This window comes from Salvelinus alpinus, chromosome 24 (assembly GCF_045679555.1).
Source record: "Salvelinus alpinus chromosome 24, SLU_Salpinus.1, whole genome shotgun sequence".
NCBI lineage: Eukaryota > Metazoa > Chordata > Actinopteri > Salmoniformes > Salmonidae > Salvelinus > Salvelinus alpinus.
In genome coordinates, this window is record NC_092109.1 from 40,876,766 (window position 1) to 40,892,440 (window position 15,675).

The following is a 15,675-nucleotide window of genomic DNA, read 5'->3' on the forward strand; positions in this document are numbered from 1 at the left end:
TGTGTAATAAACTGACTAGTCATTAGAGCCTGCAGTATGTGTAATAAACTGACTAGTCATTAGAGCCTGCAGTATGTGTAATAAACTGACAAGTCATTAGAGCCTGCAGTATGTGTAGTAAACTGACTAGTCATTAGAGCCTGCAGTATGTGTAATAAACTGACTAGTCATTAGAGCGTACAGTATGTGTAATAAACTGACTAGTCATTAGAGCCTACAGTATATGTAGTAAACTGACAAGTCATTAGAGCCTGCAGTATATGTAATAAACTGACTAGTCATTAGAGCCTACAGTATGTGTAATAAACTGACAAGTCATTAGAGCCTGCAGTATGTGTAATAAACTGACAAGTCATTAGAGCCTGCAGTATGTGTAATAAACTCATAAATATTATCAGCTTCATATCTCTACTGTAATGACATTACTTGTTATCACACCGGTCGTTGGTCGCTCCGAGTACTGTCTGTAGGTAGGTTGGAGAAGTCCATCCTTGCAGGATTATAATTTGTGTTTTTACAGGACAGGGAATCCTACGAGCTTTAACATCCCCAGATGTGAACAAGCTTTTATTCTTCCCCGTTAACGATGCGCTGACTCGGCCAAGCATGTGTCTGTGTATCCAAGCATGGATCTGTGTATGATCATCTTTAATGACGTCCCAGAGGACATCAGCTCTGACAGATATCCCATGATTGCTGGCAGTCTATAGCCATGCTCATTGGTTGTTTGCCCTCTCTCTCTATCTCTCTGAATCAGACGAGCCAATCCAAAGTTGATGCACATGTCCATGGACACACTGGTCATGTCTGAAATGGTTCCCTATTTCCTAAATAGTACACTTCCTAGGACTAAATCCCCATAGTGAATAATGTCTGGCAGCCATTGTATCCATTCCATTTTTACTGTCAAGGAAAAGGTGTTATTGAAATTCGGCCAAAGTGATATTACAGGACATTTATCACTGTTGAAAAAAACAACATCTGTCTTTGGGAACAAAAAAAATATGTCATGTGTAATAATTCCAAAAACAGTGTTTTTAGAGTCTGTTTAGAAATCGTTATTCTTATTCTTTTTATTCAGATGAGACTGTATTTTCAAGCCATGCGTGAACAGAACGGTAACAGCCGTCCATGAATACCACCCACCCAGCACAGGCATTAGTGTAGTCGAGCAAAGGATGTTTATCCAACCCCTTAATAACAGAAGAGTTTAGATGTGTAGATTTGCATGGGATGTCAATCATCAAAGAAAATCTTCATTCACTTTTCTTTTCTTTCTCTCTCTCTCTCCTCAGATATGTTAAACACACTCGGAGCACCAAGGCAACATCCAAGCTAAATTAATTTCTTTCATAATCACCTGTGCTTGATCTCATGTTCTGTCAATGTATTTTCCACACAGCCTGGGCAGCACACCAACACATACGCCCACGTTCACTCTCTTTCTCGCACGCACGCACGCACGCACGCACGCACGCACGCCCGCCCGCACACACACACACACACACACACACACACACACACACACACACACACACACACACACACACACACACACACACACACACACACACACACACACACACACACACACACACACACACACACACACACAGCCCAGGTGTCACGGCCGTTGAAAGAACTGTACATTTTCTTTTTATTAGAAATGACGCCGACAAAACAATAAACTATACAAAAACAAACCGTGAAGCTTAAGGCAATGTGCCACAAACAAAGTCACCCTCCCACAAAGACAGGTGGTAAAAAGGGCTACCTAAGTATGGAACCCTACCCGGCCAAAACATAGAAATACAAATAATAGAACATAGAATGCCCACCCCAAATCACACCCTGACCAAACCAAATAGAGACATAAAAAGGATCTCTAAGGTCAGGGCGTGACACCAGGTAACAGATGTGCTGCAGCTTGGCTTCAACTGTACACTATGACACACATGTATCTTGTGAATTTAATTACACCATGCATTAGAAACTAAACAAAATACATTTTGGAAAAACATTACACTACATATGTAGTGTAACGATCTTCTTCATCTGAAGAACAGGAAAGATCGGACCAAAATGCAGCGTTGTACGTGTCCATGTTAAATTTATTATAACTGAACACTAAATACAAAATAACAGAAGTGAAACAACTGAAATCGAAACAGTCCTGAAAGGTGACACAACACAAAACAGGAAACAACTACCCACAAACACCAGGTGGGAAAAGGCTACCTAAGTATGGTTCTCAATCAGAGACAACGATAGACAGCTGCCTCTGATTGGGAACCATACCAGGCCAAACACATAGAAATACAAAACATAGAATGAAAATCATAGAATGAACATAGAATGCCCACCCCAACTCACGCCCTGACCAAACCAAAATAGAGACATAACAAAGGAACTAAGGTCAGGACGTGACATGTAGGATCTAAATTTGATCACCCTGTTGCACGAGAACTTTCCTGCAATGCAGGATATGTAAAACTTGTAGAGTAATTGTAGTTTAAAAGAGCTTCTGAAGTTTGTAATTTCAGACTTGATTTTCCCTAACGAAAAATGTATCAACCACTACAAAAATGGCCATTAATTATAATCCACATAATAATTCACATTTTCTGTTGTTGCAGGATTATTTTCCTGTTGTAGCAAACTGGCTCAAATTAAGATCCTACATCTGTATTAAAACAAATAACAAATAAACACATTGAAACACATTAACAAAAACACACAAAGCAACAACAATAAAAACAGCTGAGATACAGACACAAAGCCTCTGGCAGTGATAACACAGACACAAAGCCTCTGGCAGTGATAACACAGACACAAAGCCTCTGGCAGTGATAACACAGACACAAAGCCTCTGGCAGTGATAACACAGACACAAAGCCTCTGGCAGTGATAACACAGACACAAAGCCTCTGGCAGTGATAACACAGACACAAAGCCTCTGGCAGTGATAACACAGACACAAAGCCTCTGGCAGTGATAACACAGACACAAAGCCTCTGGCAGTGATAACACAGACACAAAGCCTCTGCCAGTGATAACACAGACACAAAGCCTCTGCCAGTGATAACACAGACACAAAGCCCCTGGCAGTGATAACACAGACACAAAGCCTCTGCCAGTGATAACACAGACTCAAAGCCTCTGGCAGTGATAACACAGACACAAAGCCTCTGGCAGTGATAACACAGACACAAAGCCTCTGGCAGTGATAACACAGACACAAAGCCTCTGGCAGTGATAACACAGACACAAAGCCTCTGGCAGTGATAACACAGACACAAAGCCTCTGGCAGTGATAACACAGACACAAAGCCTCTGGCAGTGATAACACAGACACAAAGCCTCTGGCAGTGATAACACAGACACAAAGCCTCTGGCAGTGATAACACAGACACAAAGCCTCTGGCAGTGATAACACAGACACAAAGCCTCTGGCAGTGATAACACAGACACAAAGCCTCTGGCAGTGATAACACAGACACAAAGCCTCTGGCAGTGATAACACAGACACAAAGCCTCTGGCAGTGATAACACAGACACAAAGCCTCTGGCAGTGATAACACAGACACAAAGCCTCTGGCAGTGATAACACAGACACAAAGCCTCTGGCAGTGATAACACAGACACAAAGCCTCTGCCAGTGATAACACAGACACAAAGCCTCTGGCAGTGATAACACAGACACAAAGCCTCTGGCAGTGATAACACAGACACAAAGCCTCTGGCAGTGATAACACAGACACAAAGCCTCTGGCAGTGATAACACAGACACAAAGCCTCTGGCAGTGATAACACAGACACAAAGCCTCTGGCAGTGATAACACAGACACAAAGCCTCTGGCAGTGATAACACAGACACAAAGCCTCTGCCAGTGATAACACAGACACAAAGCCTCTGGCAGTGATAACACAGACACAAAGCCTCTGGCAGTGATAACACAGACACAAAGCCTCTGGCAGTGATAACACAGACACAAAGCCTCTGGCAGTGATAACACAGACACAAAGCCTCTGCCAGTGATAACACAGACACAAAGCCTCTGGCAGTGATAACACAGACACAAAGCCTCTGCCAGTGATAACACAGACACAAAGCCTCTGCCAGTGATAACACAGACACAAAGCCTCTGCCAGTGATGATACAGACACAAAGCCTCTGCCAGTGATAACACAGACACAAAGCCTCTGGCAGTGATAACACAGACACAAAGCCTCTGCCAGTGATAACACAGACACAAAGCCTCTGGCAGTGATAACACAGACACAAAGCCTCTGCCAGTGATGATACAGACACAAAGCATTTGCCAGTGATGATACAGACACAAAGCCTCTGCCAGTGATAACACAGACACAAAGCATTTGCCAGTGATGACACAGACACAAAGCCTCTGCCTGTGATGATACAGACACAAAGCCTCTGCCAGTGATGACACAGACACAAAGCCTCTGCCAGTGGTTTTCATAACGCTTTGATGATCTGCTGCTATTTCTCACGTCATGTCGTCGGAGTCTGAAGTTTTGATTCCGAGGAGCCTGATGTCACAAGGTCCCGAGCAGAGTGATGTCACAGGGTTCCAAGAGCATGTGAAGCCTATCCATTGTGGGAAAAGAGATCTAAAGCCAGGATTCAATCAATTGCACGATGTCAACAAGCGCACCGCACTGTCGACAGCGTGCCTTTTAAAGGCGATTCCCCTGACGTTCACTAAGATAACACTCATGGTCAACACTGGGACTAGCCTCTGTCCTCTCTTGTCCCTTCGTCAGATGATTCACGTGGAGTCACACAGCTGACATTAGAGCCTTGTCTTTAGGTTTCCCAGAATTCCCAGTTGTTCCAGAAATCCAAGTTGGAAGATTTCTTGAATCATGAGGAAATAGGCAAGGAATCCGAATTCTTCCAACCAGGATTTCCAGAAATGATCTGATATGACCAAACGTACCGGTATGATAAAAAACCACGAAGATCTTCACTTTCAACTGTAACTTTTATTGAACATTTATTTTCAAAACAACACAGAGGTAAAAAGGTGCATAGATTGCATTGGCATAATGGTACAACTGAACATCAACAGTTCTAACAGCAGAAAGCCTTGTTAAAAGATCAACACAAACCAAGAAAAACAGGAAATCAGAAAATAGTCCATTCAGATACGGAATTAAACTATCGGAACAGGATTCTGTTTTAAGAAGTAAAAAAAAATACAATAACATTTGGTTGGTTGTTAAGTTTAGATAATGTACAGCATTAGTATTGCTTAGTTCCTATTGGTCGAGATGCATCCATAATACATAATGCTTCATTCCTATTGGTCAAGATGAATCCGTAATACAGAATGCCAGCACCGTTATAAAACATACAAAATGTCTTCCAGATCAGGCCATCATTTAAACTAAACTGAACAAAAAACAAACAAATATCATCATCTTTCCGTGGTAGAAAGATTATTTCAAACCTTCTACCTCATCTGCAGTAAAAGTTCATGAAGTTCTTAAAAGTTCATTTCCTTGCATACATATATTACTTACATGTAGGAAAACCGATTATCTTAGCATTGTTAAAACACATCATGTAGGACAACTGATTATCTTAGCATTGTTAAAACACATCATGTAGGACAACTGATTATCTTAGCATTGTTAAAACACATCATGTAGGACAACTGATTATCTTAGCATTGTTAAAACACATCATGTAGGACAACTGATTATCTTAGCATTGTTAAAACACATCATGTAGGACAACTGATTATCTTAGCATTGTTAAAACACATCATGTAGGAAAACCGATTATCTTAGCATTGTTAAAACACATCTTGTAGGACAACTGATTATCTTAGCATTGTTAAAACACATCATGTAGGAAAACCGATTATCTTAGCATTGTTAAAACATATCATGTAGGACAACTGATTATCTTAGCATTGTTAAAACACATCATGTCCGACACCATTGCTCCAGTTGTTTCACTCTACTGTAGGTTGAGTTCATTATTCACCGCTGCCCAGTGAACAAAATTGGTTGAAAATACGTATTATATACATATTTTCAAACTTTCTCTTTTCCCATCAAGGGAATATAGAAAGTGTTGTTGTGTATTTTGATGTGTTTCTTGCTGTGCCTCTATAATGATCTGGAAGGGGATTCCTGCAGGGCTGGTGTGGCATGGACTGGTCTGGGCTGGTCTTTACTGGCATGAACTGGTCTGGACTGGTCTTAGCTGGTTTGGACTGGTCTGGACTGGTCTTTACTGGCTTGAACTGGTCTGGACTGGTCTTAGCTGGTTTGGACGGGTCAGGGCCGGACGTGAGTTTTGGTTGTTGTGGCGTCTCACCAGCCTTGCCTTCCTCCTCCGAACACCAGCTTTAGAAAAGGAGATGGAGAGAGACATAGGGAACAATGAGGAGAACGAGAGTAGAAAGGAGTGAAGAATAAAATGATAGAAACAGGAAGAAGAGAGCGAAAGAAAGGATAATGTTGTGACAGAAAAACAAAACGTGATGAAAAGAGAAACAGTAACAGAAAGAAGACAATGAAGAGACAGAGAGGTAGAGCACCAAGATGATCAAGGTATATACATTACGTGAGTATAACAGGGATGTTTAACAGGGGTGGTTAACAGAGGTGGTTAACAGAGATGTTTAACATTGGTGGTTAACAGAGGTGGTTAACAGAGATGTTTAACAGAGATGTTTAACAGAGGTGGTTAACAGAGGTGGTTAACAGAGATGTTTAACAGAGGTACAGTATATACATTACGTGTGTATAACAGAGATGATTAACAGAGATGATAACAGAGATGGTTAACAGAGATGTTTAACAGAGGTATATACATTACGTGATTATAACAGAGGTGGTTAACAGTGTTAAGTCATTGATGAACGTGTTGAGTAATGTACATTCATTTCACTGATGTGTTGATTAGTGTGTGTGTGTGTGTGCAGTGGTGTAAAGTACTAAGTAAAAATACTTTAAAGAACTACTTAATTCGTTTTTTAGGGTATCTGTACTTTAATTTACTATTTATATTTTTGACTACTTTTACTTCACTACATTCCTAAAGAAATGTCTGCACTTTTTACTCCATACATTTTCCCTGACACCCCAAAGTACTAGTTACAATGTGAATGCTCAGCAGTTGAGGAAAAAGGTCTTATATATGTAAATGATGTCTGAGGGTTGGAGTGTTCCCCTGGCTGTCTGTAAATGATGTCTGAGTGTTGGAGTGTTCCCCTGGCTGTCTGTAAATGATGTCTGAGGGTTGGAGTGTTCCCCTGGCTGTCTGTAAATGATGTCTGAGGGTTGGAGTGTTCCCCTGGCTGTCTGTAAATGATGTCTGAGGGTTGGAGTGTTCCCCTGGCTGTGTAAATGATGTCTGAGGGTTGGAGTGTTCCCCTGGCTGTCTGTAAATGATGTCTGAGGGTTGGAGTGTTCCCCTGGCTGTCTGTAAATGATGTCTGAGGGTTGGAGTGTTCCCCTGGCTGTCTGTAAATGATGTCTGAGGGTTGGAGTGTTCCCCTGGCTGTCTGTAAATGATGTCTGAGGGTTGGAGTGTTCCCCTGGCTGTGTAAATGATGTCTGAGGGTTGGAGTGTTCCCCTGGCTGTGTAAATGATGTCTGAGGGTTGGAGTGTTCCCCTGGCTGTCTGTAAATGATGTCTGAGGGTTGGAGTGTTCCCCTGGCTGTCTGTAAATGATGTCTGAGGGTTGGAGTGTTCCCCTGGCTGTCTGTAAATGATGTCTGAGGGTTGGAGTGTTCCCCTGGCTGTCTGTAAATGATGTCTGAGGGTTGGAGTGTTCCCCTGGCTGTCTGTAAATGATGTCTGAGGGTTGGAGTGTTCCCCTGGCTGTCTGTAAATGATGTCTGAGTGTTGGAGTGTTCCCCTGGCTGTCTGTAAATGATGTCTGAGGGTTGGAGTGTTCCCCTGGCTGTCTGTAAATGATGTCTGAGGGTTGGAGTGTTCCCCTGGCTGTCTGTAAATGATGTCTGAGGGTTGGAGTGTTCCCCTGGCTGTGTAAATGATGTCTGAGGGTTGGAGTGTTCCCCTGGCTGTCTGTAAATGATGTCTGAGGGTTGGAGTGTTCCCCTGGCTGTCTGTAAATGATGTCTGAGGGTTGGAGTGTTCCCCTGGCTGTGTAAATGATGTCTGAGGGTTGGAGTGTTCCCCTGGCTGTGTAAATGATGTCTGAGGGTTGGAGTGTTCCCCTGGCTGTCTGTAAATGATGTCTGAGGGTTGGAGTGTTCCCCTGGCTGTCTGTAAATGATGTCTGAGGGTTGGAGTGTTCCCCTGGCTGTCTGTAAATGATGTCTGAGGGTTGGAGTGTTCCCCTGGCTGTGTAAATGATGTCTGAGGGTTGGAGTGTTCCCCTGGCTGTCTGTAAATGATGTCTGAGGGTTGGAGTGTTCCCCTGGCTGTCTGTAAATGATGTCTGAGGGTTGGAGTGTTCCCCTGGCTGTGTAAATGATGTCTGAGGGTTGGAGTGTTCCCCTGGCTGTGTAAATGATGTCTGAGGGTTGGAGTGTTCCCCTGGCTGTCTGTAAATGATGTCTGAGGGTTGGAGTGTTCCCCTGGCTGTCTGTAAATGATGTCTGAGTGTTGGAGTGTTCCCCTGGCTGTCTGTAAATGATGTCTGAATGTTGGAGTGTTCCCCTGGCTGTCTGTAAATGATGTCTGAGGGTTGGAGTGTTCCCCTGGCTGTCTGTAAATGATGTCTGAGTGTTGGAGTGTTCCCCTGGCTGTCTGTAAATGATGTCTGAGGGTTGGAGTGTTCCCCTGGCTGTCAAACAAAAGTTATAAAAAAGGAAATAGTGCTGTCTGGTTTGCTAAATATCAGGAAGTTGATGTGTAGCATTTACTTTTACTCAAGTAGTATTTTACTGGTTTACTTTCACTTTTACTATAGTCATTTTATATGAAGGTTTCTTTACTTTTACTCAAGTATGACAATTGACTACTTGTTCTACCTCTGTGTGTGTCGTGTGAGAGAGAGAGAGTGTTGTCATCTATTTATTTACCTGGAGATCTTTTGGCTGGGGCAGCGTTATTGCCTCCACCTGTAGAGAGATAGAGAGAGAGATAACATTCCATTACTCAAACTGTCCCTTACTGCCTCCATCTGTAGAGAGAGATAACATTCCATTACCCAAACTGTCCCTTACTGCCTCCACCTGTAGAGAGATAGAGAGAGAAATAACATTCCATTACTCAAACTGTCCCTTACTGCCTCCATCTGTAGAGAGATAGAGAGAGAGAGAGATAACAATCCATTACTCAAACTGTCCCTTACTGCCTCCATCTGTAGAGAGATAACATTCCATTACTCAAACTGTCCCTTACTGCCTCCGTCTGTAGAGAGAGAAAGAGAGAGAGAGATAACATGCCATTACTCAAACTGTCCCCTACTGCCTCCATCTGTAGAGAGAGATAACATTCCATTACTCAAACTGTCCCTTACTGCCTCCGTCTGTAGAGAGAGAGGGAGAGAGAGAGAGATAACATTCCATTACTCAAACTGTCCCTTACTGCCTCCATCTGTAGAGAGAGACAACATTCCATTACTCAAACTGTTCCCTACTGCCTCCATCTGTAGAGAGAGAGGGAGAGAGAGAGAGATAACATTCCATTACTCAAACTGTCCGCTACTGCCTCCATCTGTAGAGAGAGAGAGAGAGAGAGAGAGAGAGAGAGAGAAGACATCTTGCATAGCTAATTGTGTTATTGCGTTGTGTGTTTAGGATTAACAGAGATGGTAAACAGAGATGGTTAACAGAGATGGTAAACAGAGATGGTAAACAGAGATTAAACAATGCTCTGGTGATTGATTAGAATTTGCCTTATTAAGGCCAGAAAACGTTTTTTTTTCTCAAGTTAGGTTCTGACCTTGGATTAGTTTGGTGATCCTCTCTGACTCTTGGTCAATCATTCCCGCGTTACCGTGGATGGTGGTGATCTTAGCGAAATCTGGGCCTGCGGAAGGAAACTGGAGCTGTTAGACTCAAAATGGATGATTCGTGGATCCACAGATACAGTTTCATATTGTAGGATAAAGGTTCCACTACAGAAACAGACCCTAGTCCTGGTCTTATACCCTACAGTAGAATACAGACCCCTAGTCCTGGTCGTATACCCTACTGTAGAATACAGACCCCTAGTCCTGGTCTTATACCCTACTGTAGAATACAGACCCCTAGTCCTGGTCTTATACCCTACTGTAGAATACAGACCCCTAGTCCTGGTCTTATACCCTACTGTAGAATACAGACCCCTAGTCCTGGTCTTATACCCTACTGTAGAATACAGACCCCTAGTCCTGGTCTTATACCCTACTGTAGAATACAGACCCCTAGTCCTGGTCTTATACCCTACTGTAGAATACAGACCCCTAGTCCTGGTCTTATACCCTACAGTAGAATACAGACCCCTAGTCCTGGTCTTATACCCTACTGTAGAATACAGACCCCTAGTCCTGGTCTTGTACCCTACTGTAGAATACAGACCCCTAGTCCTGGTCGTGTACCCTACAGTAGAATACAGACCCCTAGTCCTGGTCTTATACCCTACTGTAGAATACAGACCCCTAGTCCTGGTCTTATACCCTACTGTAGAATACAGACCCCTAGTCCTGGTCTTGTACCCTACTGTAGAATACAGACCCCTAGTCCTGGTCTTATACCCTACTGTAGAATACAGACCCCTAGTCCTGGTCTTATACCCTACTGTAGAATACAGACCCCTAGTCCTGGTCTTGTACCCTACTGTAGAATACAGACCCCTAGTCCTGGTCTTATACCCTACTGTAGAATACAGACCCCTAGTCCTGGTCTTATACCCTACTGTAGAATACAGACCCCTAGTCCTGGTCTTATACCCTACTGTAGAATACAGACCCCTAGTCCTGGTCTTATACCCTACTGTAGAATACAGACCCCTAGTCCTGGTCTTATACCCTACTGTAGAATACAGACCCCTAGTCCTGGTCTTATACCCTACTGTAGAATACAGACCCCTAGTCCTGGTCTTATACCCTACTGTAGAATACAGACCCCTAGTCCTGGTCTTATACCCTACTGTAGAATACAGACCCCTAGTCCTGGTCTTATACCCTACTGTAGAATACAGACCCCTAGTCCTGGTCTTATATCCTACTGTAGAATACAGACCCCTAGTCCTGGTCTTATACCCTACTGTAGAATACAGACCCCTAGTCCTGGTCTTATACCCTACTGTAGAATACAGACCCCTAGTCCTGGTCTTGTACCCTACTGTAGAATACAGACCCCTAGTCCTGGTCTTATACCCTACTGTAGAATACAGACCCCTAGTCCTGGTCTTATACCCTACTGTAGAATACAGACCCCTAGTCCTGGTCTTATACCCTACTGTAGAATACAGACCCCTAGTCCTGGTCTTATACCCTACTGTAGAATACAGACCCCTAGTCCTGGTCGTGTACCCTACTGTAGAATACAGACCCCTAGTCCTGGTCTTATACCCTACTGTAGAATACAGACCCCTAGTCCTGGTCTTATACCCTACTGTAGAATACAGACCCCTAGTCCTGGTCTTATACCCTACTGTAGAATACAGACCCCTAGTCCTGGTCTTATACCCTACTGTAGAATACAGACCCCTAGTCCTGGTCTTATACCCTACTGTAGAATACAGACCCCTAGTCCTGGTCTTATACCCTACTGTAGAATACAGACCCCTAGTCCTGGTCTTATACCCTACTGTAGAATACAGCCCCCTAGTCCTGGTCTTATACCCTACTGTAGAATACAGACCCCTAGTCCTGGTCTTATACCCTACTGTAGAATACAGACCCCTAGTCCTGGTCTTGTACCCTACTGTAGAATACAGACCCCTAGTCCTGGTCTTATACCCTACTGTAGAATACAGACCCCTAGTCCTGGTCTTATACCCTACTGTAGAATACAGACCCCTAGTCCTGGTCGTGTACCCTACTGTAGAATACAGACCCCTAGTCCTGGTCTTATACCCTACTGTGCCTTTAGTCTTTGCAGATCTGAAGAAGTCAGGTTTGTTAGCAAAATGGTGATGACTCCACTTCACAATCCAACATGGAACCTTCCGCCATTTTGGGTACACCTGTATCTGACTTTCTTCATATCTGTAAACACTGAAGGGTTATCGGCATTGTTGTTGTCTCCTGACCGAGGAAGGAACTACTACGCATTAATAAGAGGAGAGGATAGAGGAGAGGATAGAGATGAGATAGAGACGAGATATTTAAGGTGGCCCTACCCTTAATGATCTGAGGCTCGATGAACTTGGTGACCGTTGTGTATCCGGTTGCACCTTAAGAGCAACAGTGGAGAGGGGTGGAGGGGTGTTGAAGTCATGTAATGACTGAACAACATGTACTGACAGACAGACAGATACAGTACACACACACACCTGGCTATGCCTCCCAGTTCACCACCACTAATACACACACCTGGCTATGCCTCCCAGTCCACCACCGCTAACACACACACCTGGCTATGCCTCCCAGTCCACCACCGCTAACACACACACCTGGCTATGCCTCCCAGTCCACCACCGCTAACACACACACCTGGCTATGCCTCCCAGTCCACCACCGCTACCACACACACCTGGCTATGCCTCCCAGTCCACCACCGCTAACACACACACCTGGCTATGCCTCTCAGTCCACCACCGCTAACACACACACCTGGCTATGCCTCCCAGTCCACCACCGCTAACACACACACCTGGCTATGCCTCTCAGTCCACCACCGCTAACACACACACCTGGCTATGCCTCCCAGTCCACCACCGCTAACACACACACCTGGCTATGCCTCCCAGTCCACCACCGCTAACACACACACCTGGCTATGCCTCCCAGTCCACCACCGCTAACACACACACCTGGCTATGCCTCCCAGTCCACCACCGCTAACACACACACCTGGCTATGCCTCCCAGTCCACCACCGCTAACACACACACCTGGCTATGCCTCCCAGTCCACCACCGCTAACACACACACCTGGCTATGCCTCCCAGTCCACCACCGCTAACACACACACCTGGCTATGCCTCTCAGTCCACCACCGCTAACACACACACCTGGCTATGCCTCCCAGTCCACCACCGCTAACACACACACCTGGCTATGCCTCCCAGTCCACCACCGCTAACACACACACCTGGCTATGCCTCCCAGTCCACCACCGCTAACACACACACCTGGCTATGCCTCCCAGTCCACCACCGCTAACACACACACCTGGCTATGCCTCCCAGTCCACCACCGCTAACACACACACCTGGCTATGCCTCCCAGTCCACCACCGCTAACACACACACCTGGCTATGCCTCCCAGTCCACCACTGCATGCACATACACACGCACCCCACCGTTACAGAATTGGACCAATCCATTCAGAATTTACACCAGGCACCATAACCCATCTGAGCAGAAGTGATACAGGTATATAGCCTTTCTGACAGACAGACAGACAGACAGACAGACAGACAGACAGACAGACAGACAGACAGACAGACAGACAGACAGACAGACAGAAAAACAGACAGAGAGTAGTGTATGGAGGTTGGAGTAGTGTATGGAGGTTGGAGTAGTGTATGGATGTTGGAGTAGTGTATGGTGGTTGGAGTAGTGTATGGAGGTTGGAGTAGTGTATGGAGGTTGGAGTAGTGTATGGAGGTTGGAGTAGTGTATGGAGGTTGGAGTAGTGTATGGTGGTTGGAGTAGTGTATGGAGGTTGGAGTAGTGTATGGTGGTTGGAGTAGTGTATGGAGGTTGGAGTAGTGTATGGTGGTTGGAGTAGTGTATGGAGGTTGGAGTAGTGTATGGTGGTTGGAGTAGTGTATGGAGGTTGGAGTAGTGTATGGAGGTTGGAGTAGTGTATGGTGGTTGGAGTAGTGTATGGAGGTTGGAGTAGTGTATGGAGGTTGGAGTAGTGTATGGATGTTGGAGTAGTGTATGGTGGTTGGAGCAGTGTATGGAGGTTGGAGTAGTGTATGGTGGTTGGAGTAGTGTATGGTGGTTGGAGTAGTATATGGAGGTTGGAGTAGTGTATGGAGGTTGGAGTAGTGTATGGATGTTGGAGTAGTGTATGGAGGTTGGAGTAGTGTATGGAGGTTGGAGTAGTGTATGGTGGTTGGAGTAGTGTATGGAGGTTGGAGTAGTGTATGGAGGGTTGGAGTAGTGTATGGAGGTTGGAGTAGTGTATGGAGGTTGGAGTAGTGTATGGTGGTTGGAGTAGTTTATGGTGGTTGGAGTAGTGTATGGTGGTTGGAGTAGTATATGGAGGTTGGAGTAGTGTATGGAGGTTGGAGTAGTGTACGGAGGTTGGAGTAGTGTATGGTGGTTGGAGTAGTGTATGGTGGTTGGAGTAGTGTATGGAGGTTGGAGTAGTGTATGGTGGTTGGAGTAGTGTACGGATGTTGGAGTAGTGTATGATGGTTGGAGTAGTGTATGGAGGTTGGAGTAGTGTATGGATGTTGGAGTAGTGTATGGAGGTTGGAGTAGTGTATGGAGGTTGGAGTATTGTATGGAGTAGTGTATGGAGTTTGGAGTAGTGTATTGAGGTTGGAGTAGTGTATGGAGTAGTGTATGGAGGTTATCCAATACATGATCTAATATGAATACATAGAGCTTTGTTTGAGGGACGTCTGTGTTCCGTTACTAACACGGCGTCTCTAATGGCACCCTATTCACTATATAAAAGTTGAATTTATTTTTTATTATTTTAACCTACTTTTGTCCAGGGCCCATAGCTCTGGTCCAAAGTAGTCCACTTTATAGGGAATCTGTTGCCATTTGGAACACATGCTAAATGATGTTATAAATGTGTCATAATGGTAAAATTACTAACGCCATAAAACTGTCTCTTCTAGAATGGTTGTTTTACCAATTAGAAATGGGCTCATGAATAATTAGGGATCAATATGTATAAATAAAATTGTATGCTAGGGTGTATCTGCCAAAAAACATTTTGCAAGTCTCAGTAAGGGAATTGTTTGCCTGTTCTACCCTGTTGTTTTTGTAATGTAACGTTGTATTTTTGTCTGCAATATTCTCTGACTGGAATTGTCATCGATTACAATTTTAGGTCCATCTTGCTTCAGAAGTAAAATAATGCTATGAAAGATATATCTCTACCTGTTACTATATCACAATAACAGGGTTTTAATGGACACTTCTGCTCTTAGCTACCAAGAGCAGGGGTGAATCTGCCGTAATACAGTGCAATTAGCCCAGAATCATCTAGATGACTGACACATGCAGGAGGTCCCTTCACAGCAGATAATACCATTCATCTTTTGTATTTGGATTGGGTTTGCTGCTTTGTTTTCAGGGTTTAGGATCTGATTAGTTAAACTTTTGTTGTATATAATATACTATAAAATTATATTATAGGTGTATGAATGTTATTAGCTGCACTTTGGAACATTTTGAGTTCAAGAATAACAGCCTTATTTTCCCCCGAAACTTTAATCTTCATAAAACTATTTGTCCCTAAAAAGAAAAAAAATTGTCCAGGCTTAATATTCACAATCCTCAAAAAGAAAAGTTGTCAGACGGGACTTCTATCAGTTTTCATACTATGGGATGCTTGTTACAAAGAGAGGTAGCCCTTTCGGTTGCCCGGGGAAACGGGT

The 15,675-nt window shown here is 44.1% G+C and overlaps 1 protein-coding gene across 4 annotated transcripts in view; it reads right to left on the minus strand.

Moving 5' to 3' along the window:
- Window positions 1-4,987: 4,987 nt before the first annotated feature.
- The window catches only part of LOC139552843 (periostin-like), a 96,127-nt gene continuing 85,439 nt past the window's right edge, over window positions 4,988-15,675 (minus strand). For all 4 annotated transcript variants that reach the window (XM_071364925.1, XM_071364923.1, XM_071364924.1 and 1 more), the window contains 4 exons: window positions 12,284-12,337; window positions 9,899-9,985; window positions 9,034-9,072; window positions 4,988-6,381 (listed from right to left, as the gene is read on the minus strand). In XM_071364925.1, coding sequence (XP_071221026.1) covers window positions 6,266-6,381; window positions 9,034-9,072; window positions 9,899-9,985; window positions 12,284-12,337 — 296 coding nt within the window. In that variant the 3' untranslated portion in view covers window positions 4,988-6,265. The remainder of the gene's footprint in view (window positions 6,382-9,033; window positions 9,073-9,898; window positions 9,986-12,283; window positions 12,338-15,675) is intronic.